We start from the raw sequence: 12,534 nt of genomic DNA on the forward strand, positions 1-12,534 counted from the left end.
TACCCTGACCAGGCAGTATTCTCTCAGTGGCGAGTATTTCCTTTATTTACTAGGAGCCACTTTGAATAGCTTTTTATCGGGAGTTCTTCATTACTACATGTGTCTCATGGTTATTTATTGAATATGCATCTTGTCATGTATCTGTACATACGATTTCTTTTTGTGGATAACATTTGTAATAATTTTTATTTGTATTACTATTGTGTTGTGTATATGTTTTTTTTTATATATATTTATTAAAATATTTTTATATTCATCTAAGCGATGTCTCTTGAGTGTGTTTTTATTTAGGCAAAAACCTTACTCTTATTATAGACCAAAATATTTTAAGAATGTTAACGGGGGGGGGGGGGGGGGGGGGGATGTCTGTCTTATAACACCCGTGATTTATTCATATTCCAGGCACTGAGTTGAAGAGAAGACATTTCATGTGACCTTCAGGAAAAATGCACTAAAATCACCTCATGTCATTCCAGAAAATATAAGGTTTAACCCGACACCTGATATCCCCCGGAATCCTCTCTGTTTCCACCCTTGTCTGCATTACTGGCTTTTCCAAATAAAAGACCTTCCACTTTGTTTCATCTAGTGACCTACATCCATCAACTGTGGTTCTACAAACATCAATTATATGGTCTTTTGGAGTAAACGCTCTTTAAAAATGTCAAAGAGATTACAGAAATAAGATGGCAGTTATCAACGACCAAATATGAGGCAATAACACGGTTTCAAATGATCTTTTTGTGCATCAACGTGTGGAGGAGGAATACTAGAACATTAGCACTTTACTTAAACGGGTGAATTCCTTACAAAAATGTTTTATTAGTATCAGACTAAAAAAAAAGTTTTCGAAAATATTGTGCGCTCTTTTTTTCTAACCATTCTAGTTTTTGCATAATATTTTCAGAAGGCTGCATATTTCGCATTTGCATGTGTTCTAGATTTGTTATCTTAGCCGGATCTACTTGACAAACACCCTGACTCCTTATCAATGGCTCATTGTTAGACCCAGCTGGACATTCTGACTAATGAGTATACAAAAGAATGGACTTCATTAGCATTGCCATAAAGAATCTGCTTTGTGTGGTGCTGGAGCAGCGAAAATTCCTCCAAAAAAAATAAAAATAAAAACTCAGCCTTGAGTGACCATACATGTTCATAATGTCTTTAAATGCTTAATTGATTAAGCAACTAATGTGTGAAAATACTGTGTTCTAACAAAATATCAGCATCCACAGCCCCTTACTATAAAATCAGGCAAAATCTTATTACATTTTCATAGAAAACAAACTTACATATAAAGCAATATATAATGGTATTATTCTCAGAGAATTACTTTCTGCTCATTGAGCACCAAGTTACACTAATTTGCAAATACTTCTTTCGGGCATCGTTTAATACATATGAGATGGATGTCTTAAGATGATGAAGGGGAAAGCATTATGATCACCAACAATGCGCTTCAGCAGTAACCCTCTGATTGCAGCCAGGCACACTGTGATGATGCACAGCACGGGGCCTTTGATGGGTCACATTGGCAAATGACACCAAAGCTCAATGAGGCTTGAGAGAGAGAGCTTCGCACAACACAGGTTTTCTACTTAAGCTACATAGTTAAATCTAGGACATCTCTACCAATTCTGTGATCGTACGTTCCGTACAGAACTGGAAGTCTTCACAGATCGTCATAATTTGTACATTATAAGATGGAAGCTAGAAAGGGAAAACAAACAAAATATAAAGTAAAATGGGCAACGTGTATTCAGGATGAGCATCTTGAGACATGCCACGTACAGCTGACTGTCTTTTAGATTATTGTCATTACGGTACACGGTCACTAAGGAAGTAGCAGGCGCTACGGAACGCATAGGACGTTACTGGATGTATTATTACTTTACTTTATTATGTTATATCACTGCATTATAATGTGTTTGTAGCCTATTCGTTCCGAGGTGCCTGTGAATTTCACCAACGATACCGGTATCTCTGGGCAAACGCCCCTCTGTCATGAATGGACGCATCGGGAGAGATGTGAACCAGCAGGAGAATTCTGAACCTAAGGAGACGAATTCTGAGGAACTACACAGCGATTTTGATTGACACACACTTTCTATCTGGCTCATGTGAGCATATAATCTTATTCATTCAAGATGTATAATAACTAACTACAGTACTGTGATTTTTACTTCATTTTATTTCCAGTATCTTATCACCCCGGGAATACTTATGTTGGCTTAGATGAAGAATTATCAATTAACCGTTTCTGGAATTTGCTGGTTTTGATACAAAGGCTGTGACGTCACCCTTTAGACTAAAAAAACAAAAGAAAAGTATCCCCCCCTCCATTTGTTGTGTAACTGCCATGGATCACATGATGTCATCTTGTATGACTTAAGTGCTCCCTCTCTTGATAAAGATTAGCGAGGGAGAGACATCATAACGTACCAAGCCATTAAACTGCTCTGTTGCACATGGTGACAATGCAACAAATATAGTCTGTGCCAAGTGGCATCAATACAATACTAGCATTCTACAAATTACAGGTCTACAGGATCTGAAAGGTTGGAAGTATTCATAAGGACAGGTTACTCGCCCTAATATTTGCTCATCACTTCTGTTTCTAAAGTGGAGAGGGGAAGCCTGCATTCTGTCAAGCATGTGGTATGATGTCATGTTCAATTTATTAAGATATAATGATTCTCAGTGTAACGCCCCATTAAGCAATGTAGCCCTGTGTCTTAGGTGTGGTGTTTAATAGTTCCCGTAGACCTGGCTACCAGGAACTTCAATACCAAAATCTCACATTTTCTCTTAAAGGAGCCGTTCTACCTAATCTACTGAATGTGAGATTGTATCACTAAATGTAATAATAGAAAAATTATTCCTAAAATTGTTGACTGCATAAATATTTCCTAGAGAAGTTAAACTTTTAAATTATTAATTTTTGATGGGAACCCTATTGGCACGTGACACACAAGCAGACAGGGTAGGGTATTGCCATAGATCATTTTTTGTAAAAAAAAAAAAAAAAGGTTGTGTTGTTTTTATGTGAATAAACCAAGGAAAGAACGAAATGAACCGGAGCTTTAAGTGTGACACTTTTTCTCACTTAGTTTTAATATTTTTATTTTTTTTTGCCTCGAGAATTCTTTTTTTTATTTGTATATAATATTCATTTAATGTTACGTGAGATTTTCCAACACATTTTTCATTGTATAGCCATTTTTTTTTTTTTAATACTGGAGAATATTGTTAGAAATGTTCTAACATTTCCACGATATTTGTCCACATCACTAAAATCTACAAAAAAAACCCCCAAAAAAACAAATTAAACTGAAGTGTCACTTTTTGCTGTCCACTAGAATTACAAGGTGCTTAATTTATCGGTATCTGCAGGAATGTGTGCAGGTTTAGAACAAGTTAGCGAGTTTTATTTTCGAGACAGGAAACCATGGAAATGTTCAGCAGACATACTTCGACTAATGTGTTCCCTATTAAAGATTTCTTTAGAAAGCAGCTTGTGAAGCAGAAGGGTTTAAGTAACTGGGAATATTAAAAAAAAAAAAAAAAATTGTGTTTGGTTGGGACTGAATGGCACGATTCTCGGAATACTAAAGGTTAAAGCGGAGTTAAAATTAGAACATTGAGACGGGAAGATAAATAACCTATGTGTCGCCTGGCGTATAAATTGCTAAAGGCTGTTAAGCAATTCACACCCATTGCATGCTCAGTCTTGCCAAAGAAGACCAGGTGAGCTTTGGAACGTTATGCAGATCAACCCATTCCTGGTACAATGCATTCATCTTGAAATTACTTACTGTAAAATAATCGCATGCAATACATTTTTGGCCTATTTTAGGGTGCTTAGAGAGAGAGGGTGTGTGATTTAGACATAAATACAAAATACATTTTTCCTACAACGCTAGATGAAAACTAAGCATTTATATTATAACTGCAGTTGTACAGTAAAATAAAATAATGTCCCACCAAGTTGGTTTTAATTATTTTAAGTGCCTCGTAAAGTCTCCTACCAGCATATTTCTCTCTTTTTATTGGAAGTTAAATCAACTTAGTTTTCAGCCTAAAGTGTAGATGTAGAAAATAGATTGTGACAGGGGCAGATAATGAGTGTTACTTTGAGAGAGTCTTCAATCAGAATACAGAACAATTTTTAAATAATATTACGAATTAATACATTTTTACATGTAGCTACCTCTACTCGTTTGTATAGCTACACAAAATCATTGTTATGGCAATGGAATAATGTGCTTTATTTAATGAAACAACTGCCTAAGCATATTATTTGAAACACCAATACGACGGCATCACTTTTATTCCCATGGTAAGTGCTCACACAAACTTTCATTAGTTAATAATAGCATAACATTTAAAAATATAGGCCTGTGGTGATGTGGAATGGGATCTAGAACTTGTGCTTCTGGAAAGGAAATAGGCTGTACAGATTGTACTGTGAGAAACTGAAACAGCTTAAAAAATATAGAAAGAAAAGTTTTATGAAAAATAAAAGTCCAAAGGTGTAATCGGTCTTCTTGCTCTGTTAAGCAAGTTTTTAATGTTGCATGTTCATCAGGCTGATAGCTAGGAGACCAATTTGCTGTTTGTTAAAACATGTTCCTCTCGTATTCTGTCAGAATTCATATTGGCACCCAGTCTGGTAAACACCGACTGCCCCTTATTTCTTCCCATCACACATTTTACACAAAAAATTTACCTGTAGCGACCAGTGTCAGGCAGCTGCTGCTAAGGCAAATAAAATCATGGGGTGCATCAAAAGGGGCATAGATGCCCACGACAAGGAAATAATTCTACCCCTGTACAAGTCACTAGTCAGACCACACATGGAATACTGTGTACAGTACTGGGCACCAGTGTACAAGAAAGATATAGTGGAGCTGGAGAGGGTTCAAAGACGGGCAACCAGAGTAATAAGGGGAATGGGAGGACTACAGTACCCAGAAAGATTATCAGAATTGGGGTTATTTAGTTTGGAAAAAAGACGGCTTAGGGGGGACTTAATAACTATGTATAAATATATAAGGGGACAGTACAGAGATCACTCCCAGGACCTATTTATACCCAGGACTGTATCTATAACAAGGGGACATCCTCTACGGCTGGAGGAAAGAAGGTTTCTACACCAGCACAGACGGGGGTTCTTTACAGTAAGAGCGGTGAGATTATGGAACTCTCTGCCAGAGGAAGTGGTGATGGTAAACTCAATAAAAGAGTTCAAAAGGAGCCTGGACGTGTTTCTTGAAAGCAATAATATTACAAGTTATGGATATTAGATTAATAGGGACAGAACGTTGATCCAGGGATTTATTCTGATTGCCATATTTGGAGTCGGGAAGGAATTTTCCCCCTGGTATGGGGCAATTGGCATCTGCTTCATAAGGGTTTTTTGCCTTCCTCTGGATCAACACAGTAGGGACACAATATGTATATAGGTTGAACTTGATGGACTTTGGTCTTTTTTCAACCTTATGAACTATGTTACTATGTTACTATGTTACTTGTCCACCCAAGCATCTGGTCTTGAGAAGGTTAACCTCTGTCACTAGTTCCTGTGTAGCTTTTTTTGACAAGCTGAACGCAAGTCCGCAAGCCCAGTGCACATTCGTGTAGTTGAAGATTGTACCTGTCCTGCAGTAATATAAAGTAATAAAAGTACCTGAGTAGATACCTGTTAACAAAATGGTCCTGCCGACTACAAAGCTTCTAAAAGAGGAGTCAACCTTTTTAAGAGATGGTAAATTCAGTAGTTTGTACCAGAGAGTGATATGTGTAAGTTCATTGGCGAGGGATAAATATTAATGACGACATGGTGAGATTCTCTCAACTTTGGTCCTTAAATCCAAAATAGTCTTAGGATTGGAAGCTGGTCAAAGCAGGAAAGTTGACTAAGCTACACGCTGCTTTTCCTCATAGAGAGGAAGAAAAAACACCAACCTAGACCACAGACTACAATGGCTTGGAATTTCTAAAGGCCTAGACTATCTACATTTGACCAGACTGATTTTAGGAGAGCCAAGAAGGGATGCATTCATGGAGATCATAATGCGATAGGACAAAATGTTAACAAAAGAGCAGGGGATTTTAGATGCTATGGCTACCTAAATGTGTCGACACTCACATTAGTTATGGTTTTCTTATTAGATAACTGCGATTACATATAATCCACATTAAAAAATATATACCGTATTGGCTGGAATATAGGCCGCACTTTCCCCCCCCCCAATTTAAGTCTTTAAAGTGGGGGTGCGGCCTATATTCGGGGTCTAGCGCCCGACGCCCGGGACATGTAGTTCCGGGCGCCGGGCAGGCAGCAGGGTTAGGATACAGATCCCCGCAGCGGTGCAGGGGACCTGCATCCTACTCTCCGATACGCTCAGACAGCCTCCCCTGCCAGCACTTCCCACGGGGGGAGTGCCGGCACGGGAGATTGTCTAAGCGCATCGCGCAGACGTTCACCGGCTGCAGCGATGCGCGCGTAAACAACCTCCGCTGCCGGCACGTCTGCACGATGTGCTTTAACAATATCTCTTGCCGGGAATTCCCACAAGGGGAGTCCCGGCAAGGGAGATTGTTAAAGCACATCGTGCAGACGTGCCGGCAACGGAGGTCGTTTACGCGCATCGCCGCAGCCGGTGAACGTCCGCACGACGCATTTTACCTCTGCCCCCAAGACTTACCAGAGCAGACTCCCGGGTGTCTTACGGGGCCGGCGGGGGACATCTACGCAATACGCGTATACAACTTCCGGTGCCGGCACATCCTCTGAGTGTCGGCACTGGAAGTTGTATTGCGTAGATGTCCCCCGCCGGCCCCGCAGTGGCAGCATATCTCGGGGGGGGGGGGATAGTGGCAGCATATCTCGGGGGGGAGGAGGACAGTGGCAGCATATCTCGGGGGGGACACTGTGGCAGCATATCTCGGGGGGGGGGACAGAGTGGCAGCATATCTATTAAAAAAACTTTCTTTAAAAAAGCACCAAACTTTTAGGGTGCGGCCTATATCCAAGCCAATACGGTATGTTTTGGTTTTAATCAAATGTATTAAAGTATGTTTTACATTTTTCACATTTGGAGGTCCTGCACCTCTGCTTAGTTGGTTGTATGTAAATATAGTTTACATACATAAATTAAAAAGATGTGAAACAAGACCAACAGATACTATACTGAATAGCAAAGAGACAAGTGTATAAGTAGGAGTCTGTTTATCGGCATTTTTATAAACCCTATTTTTCTGCGGGTGTAAGCCATCTGGTTTAGGTTTCCTTTAATTTAATACATTTGGTTTTGGAGTATATACTGTCAAGTTAAAAACACAAACTGAACAGATAACAATGTTTTCAATCAATTTAGAGCATGCTTGTGCATACTAGTGTCTCTTCCACAGGAGATGTAGTGGCAGATTATTGGGTAATTTCCAAAAAATGAACATCTATTTAAAAACATAAAAAACACATGAAAATTGCATTCATCTGAAGGAAGGGGAAAAAAACAAAACAGTCTGTTAATATAGATTACAAACTGCGTTAAAAGGTTCTTAGGTAAACCTTCCCTTTTTCATTTAGTTACTATGGAGATAAAATGTAAAATCAAATACAATACTCAATGTTCAGAAGATGCCCAGAGGGAGGAATTTGGCATAAGATTAAAACATTCTTGTAACTACACATACCATGGCATCTGGAGAGTAAAAAAGAATAGACCACAAGGCTGGGCGCTATGAGATCTATTGTGAATCAGGTATCTGAGAGGGAGAGGCCCTGCTTCTTACTTACAAAATACTCTGCACAAAGGAAAGCGGATATAGCCATATTGACCCAAGCGAAGATGAAGGTCTATCTGAGGAACATACCTCACTGGTTGTGAATTCTAACACCATATTCAAGACCAGTGAATATCACGGCTATATCAGGGAGTGGACACATGGGAGTTGTGTTTGAGGTCTGTGCTGCAATACAGATATCCCCAACCCGCTCATAGTCCCCACTGCCAGCAAAACGTGGGACAGTGGGCAGGTAAGCTATATTAGTAAAGTGTAATTAAGAGGACTGTCATCCTGGATTTTTTTTTCTTTGCGATGTGTGGATTCATATCTTATTCACTCCAGGATACTATACAGCATTTGTACCTGGATCCTCCAATGTCCACGCTTCTCTCTTACCTTTCAATCCCTGGCTGGAATTCAGAGAGCAGAGAGGGCCTCCTCCTTGGTGGTATGAGGACAGATCCATGGGCGATATGGGAGTTAAAATCTCTCGAGTGGTGCTGATATTCTAAAAGATTTGCATCCTGCAAGAGATACAATGGGAGAGTGTTATAAACAGAGATAAAAAAGTAAATGTATACCCCATAAACCAGATAAGAAAACAGTACATTAGTTGTTTAAAATATGTCCTTAAAACAAATTAGACTACTCCCAAATCTTACAGTACTATACAACAGTAGCTTAATCTGTTACTGTATTTGCATATAAGATTAGGAAAATATTTCTATTAAAACCTTCCCTTACATGTATACCATTAATGCAGCCATCTCAACTTCCCATTCTAAGGAATTAATATTCCTCCTCAATTGCGGTAGCGTGGGGCATAGAACGCCCTGGTACGTTTTATCCCGTAATCCGCTGCATTTGCCTGTGCCAGGTGGCCATTCTGTGCCTGGTGTCGGCGACAGTTCCCCTTTCACTACCCAAAATATTTTGTAGTGGAGCTCAAAAAAGTTAATTATTAAATAAATGGTTGAAGAGTCTTGCTTTCAAGAATTCAAATGGAATCTATTTTCACCTTTAAGCAAATCACATTGTCCATGAACCTCCTGACATCAAGATACAATGATACCAGTGGAACTATAAAAAAAGGCAGACACTGCAAATATTATCAGACATAACCTGTGGCCTTCAAAACATTATTCTCAGTACTATCTAGTATACATCTACACAATCAAAACTATCAGCGTCACCAGCCTTGTGACTCCTAAACCACAAGCAAACTACAACTCTCATATATGTTGCTTCTAAAACCCCAAGACACAATGTATTAAATCTGTAACAGAATTTTAATAATAATATATGTTAACCTTCACTAACAGGCAAATAGTTGGCGCGTAAGAACTCTGAGCCATCACAATATAAAATGTTTTGACCGTGAAATTATTGCATTTCCAAATGCACATTCCAAGATAAATACACTGTATGTAGGGGGGGGGTATGCTGGAGATAAATCAGGAACTACTTGACTAAAACCAGCTGGTCCCGCAGTACTAAAACCATTTCTATGCAAGGGAAGTACAAAACAAACTGATTAAAGGCTTAGATTCCTGAATGAGGGTCATTCAGCAGTACCCATCTGCTCATTCATTCCATCAGGCCTTGAGGCACATGCGCACAGCCACCATCCCTTAGGACACATGACCCAGCCAATCTGCACTATCCCTGCAGGTTTATCTGACATGGCCACTGAAGTCATTTTTTGGAAGGAAGCCTCTCCCATCTCTTATCTATCTTTATGTCATACAGACTCCTAAACTCCTATTCACTTGGGTTCACAGTCAGGGTTGTTTTTTTCCCCTCAACAACCAAGTTAAAAAAATGATTATGTAGCTGAGGGCCAATAAGATATGCAACTGTCTACCAGAAGGCTGCCAAGGCAGTCACGCAGACATACTGGCTTTTGAAAATCTTACGACAAATCAGTATGCTCTTTTCTGAGTTCCTACCTTTATTTTACTTTTGAATGCACTAGCTCTATGAAGAATTGTGCAACTCTATGATCTCTATAATCTTCTTTGTCAAGAATGAGTTCACCCCACAGCAGGATGTGATGTAGGGATAGTTACTGCCCCTTTAATATGCCGTTTCCCAGTTTTGGATGGACAGTCCCTCTTTCAGACCCAAACTCAGACTCAGAGTTTAGAACATTTGCACATTTGTGCATCACAGTGTACAACGCCCAAATAATGCATATAGAACTACAAAAATGTGTTTATACATTAAATTGTGTAAATAAGACATCACTCTTATTTAAAATGCCATACTTGGTTAGATGATTACTTTTCCAAGGGCCATACCCTTCTCACCAGCTCCACTGTCAGCCTTCTCACCAGCTCACCGAACTAACAGAACCACCTGAAACAAGATCGTCTGTCTGAAGATGTGGAGTTATTGTTTTTTTTATTTATAGGAGACCTCACAACATTTGAGATGGTGATGGGATTTGCAAACCATCATTAAAGGGAGGCCTGTGGTCACCCTTCTTGAGGCCACATTGTGCTTGTGAACACTCTGCATCTATCAATCAGCAGGGTCCCTTTCCATCCCTGTAACCAGCCAGGTGAGCACTCGTTACTAGACATGAGCAAATGGGCTAAAAACGATTTGGACAAATTTTTCCGTTCGTTTTGGCCCATTCGGTTTCATGCAATGAATTTCCTTCCTCGAAATTTGTTGCCCAGTGCCCACATTCACACGCTTGTTCACTCTCTCACACTCTCTAAATGTTTCCCTACCTTCTCTGCATATTTTTTTCTTCTTTTATCCTCAATCTAGTACCTTCAATTTTTTATCTTAGTCCATTCCTCAGAGGCCATAACCTGATGGGAACTTTTCCAAAATTACGGTGCTTGAGGTGGCATCCTCTCCCCGATCCTCTAACTGTGAGAGAGGACTTCATTATTTCGCCGTAACTTGAGATTACGGCAATACGGCAGTGCTTTCGATTACATCTGCTCTCCCCACTGGAGGATCGGGGAGAGGACGTTACTGCAAGAGCCGCCATTTTTCACTGAAGTTCCCACTGAGCATGTTAGAGAGTGAATGTGTGTCCACGTGTTTCAGATGAAAATTCTGAGATTTCACTTCGTTTTCTTCCAATACCTGGGGGACTGACCTCATTTTTGTTGTTTCGTACACATTGCCAAATTTACCAAAATGCTGTAAATTTGCAATTCGTATAAACCAGATGCACAAGTCTACTCATTACACATTTTGTGCTTTCTTGTACACATATTCATGCTGGACACTGGCATGAGAATGTATTACACTGGGTGAATTAGATGAGGATCTGCTGCCTGGCACTGTCGTTCTTCAGAGTTTACTCTCTCAGAGTTTACATAGAAAATATCATTAAACACTTCCAAAAGAGACAAGCAGCTGCCAAATCACATAAACAGCAAGAACCTTTAGCAACCGGTAACGCAACTCATTAGGAAGAATAACTTTTTTGCACACATCAAGGCTCAAACACCAGGCATCAGGTCACTTTGGGGACCAGGACTTTTTCCTGCAGCCTTGCCTTTCCTCTGGTAGACACACAGGTGCTTTGTGGGGTCATATACTGAAACATCACATAACCATTCATTGTGCACCACGTGCGAGAGGCAGTGGAGCCAGTCACCAGACTGAGGTGTGTGAATACATAATGAAACAATAACCCAGCAGCTGCACAAACATTAACTTTAATGCCACTTGCCGAGCCAAATTTGCCTCATACTACTGCTTACAGAGCCATCTTATTACTGCGCATCAACCCCAGGACTGCCGACAGCAGAGCCATACTATTAAAGGCAATTAAACCCTATTTCTAGGTGGTTCTCATTATAACAAGAAATTACCCACCCTTAACAGACACTCATGGAGCTTCATTATTACAGGTTTGAGAACTTTCACACACGGAGCAGCGGCATTACATGATGTCATGCGCACACAGACTTGAAAAACTAGAGATTTGGTTTGCTCCAAAGCATGACGTAACCTAATCATATACATATAATGACTAAATACAGGTTGGGACAAATATATTGCAAGCTTACTTACAGTCTTACCCTGACTTTTATTGATGCTCATTGCAAAACTTAAATGTACTGGAATTTGCCTTTGTTTCGAAATAAAAGGAAAATCACTTTCTGAGGGTGCCAAATCGACATGGTATCCATTCTACTGTAAGCATCAATGTCGCTGGCCACAGGCTCTGTATATTTCAGATTGCCTGACATTTGCAACAATGTACGGTATATACTTGCAACCAAACATCTTTTACACTAAAAGGCTAATCGCCATATCATGCCAGTAAAATTGGCTCAAGGACATTAGGGCAAAATGATTCTAACTAGATTCTAGTTATTAATCAATTACATTCAACAGTGTGTTTTACATCGAAAGTAGTGGGGGTTTTGCTGTTATTTAATGCCATTTCTGAGCTCTTATTTACCCAAGTCTGAATATATATTATATATATATATATATATATACACACACACACACACACACACACACACACACAGAAACTAATTCTAGTCAGTTCTTTGGTTCAACCCCATTGTAGACAAAACACAACAGAATAGTAGATACATTCTTAACCATACATTAAACAAATCCCATTAATAACGCTAAATACACTGGGAAACACACACTGCCACAATTCCCCAATTCCAATACCAAATAGTAAAGTGCCAGCTCAGGAAATGAAGTGATTAATAAAACCATTAATGAGCTACCTCTACGCAGTAA

At 39.6% G+C, this 12,534-nt stretch overlaps 1 protein-coding gene across 1 annotated transcript in view; it reads right to left on the reverse strand.

Moving 5' to 3' along the window:
* Positions 1 to 10,804, reverse strand: part of NCOR2 (nuclear receptor corepressor 2) — a 127,362-nt gene extending 116,558 nt beyond the window's left edge. Inside the window, exons 1-2 of the mRNA XM_089491036.1 lie at positions 10,724 to 10,804; positions 8,194 to 8,321 (exon numbers count right to left, since the gene is read on the reverse strand). Coding sequence (XP_089347162.1) covers positions 8,194 to 8,321; positions 10,724 to 10,804 — 209 coding nt within the window. The remainder of the gene's footprint in view (positions 1 to 8,193; positions 8,322 to 10,723) is intronic.
* Between the last annotated feature and the right edge of the window lie 1,730 nt (positions 10,805 to 12,534).

This window comes from Sceloporus occidentalis, unplaced genomic scaffold (assembly GCF_023333645.1).
Source record: "Sceloporus occidentalis isolate IW3139 unplaced genomic scaffold, rSceOcc1.0.p SCAF_48, whole genome shotgun sequence".
NCBI classification, from domain to species: domain Eukaryota; kingdom Metazoa; phylum Chordata; class Lepidosauria; order Squamata; family Phrynosomatidae; genus Sceloporus; species Sceloporus occidentalis.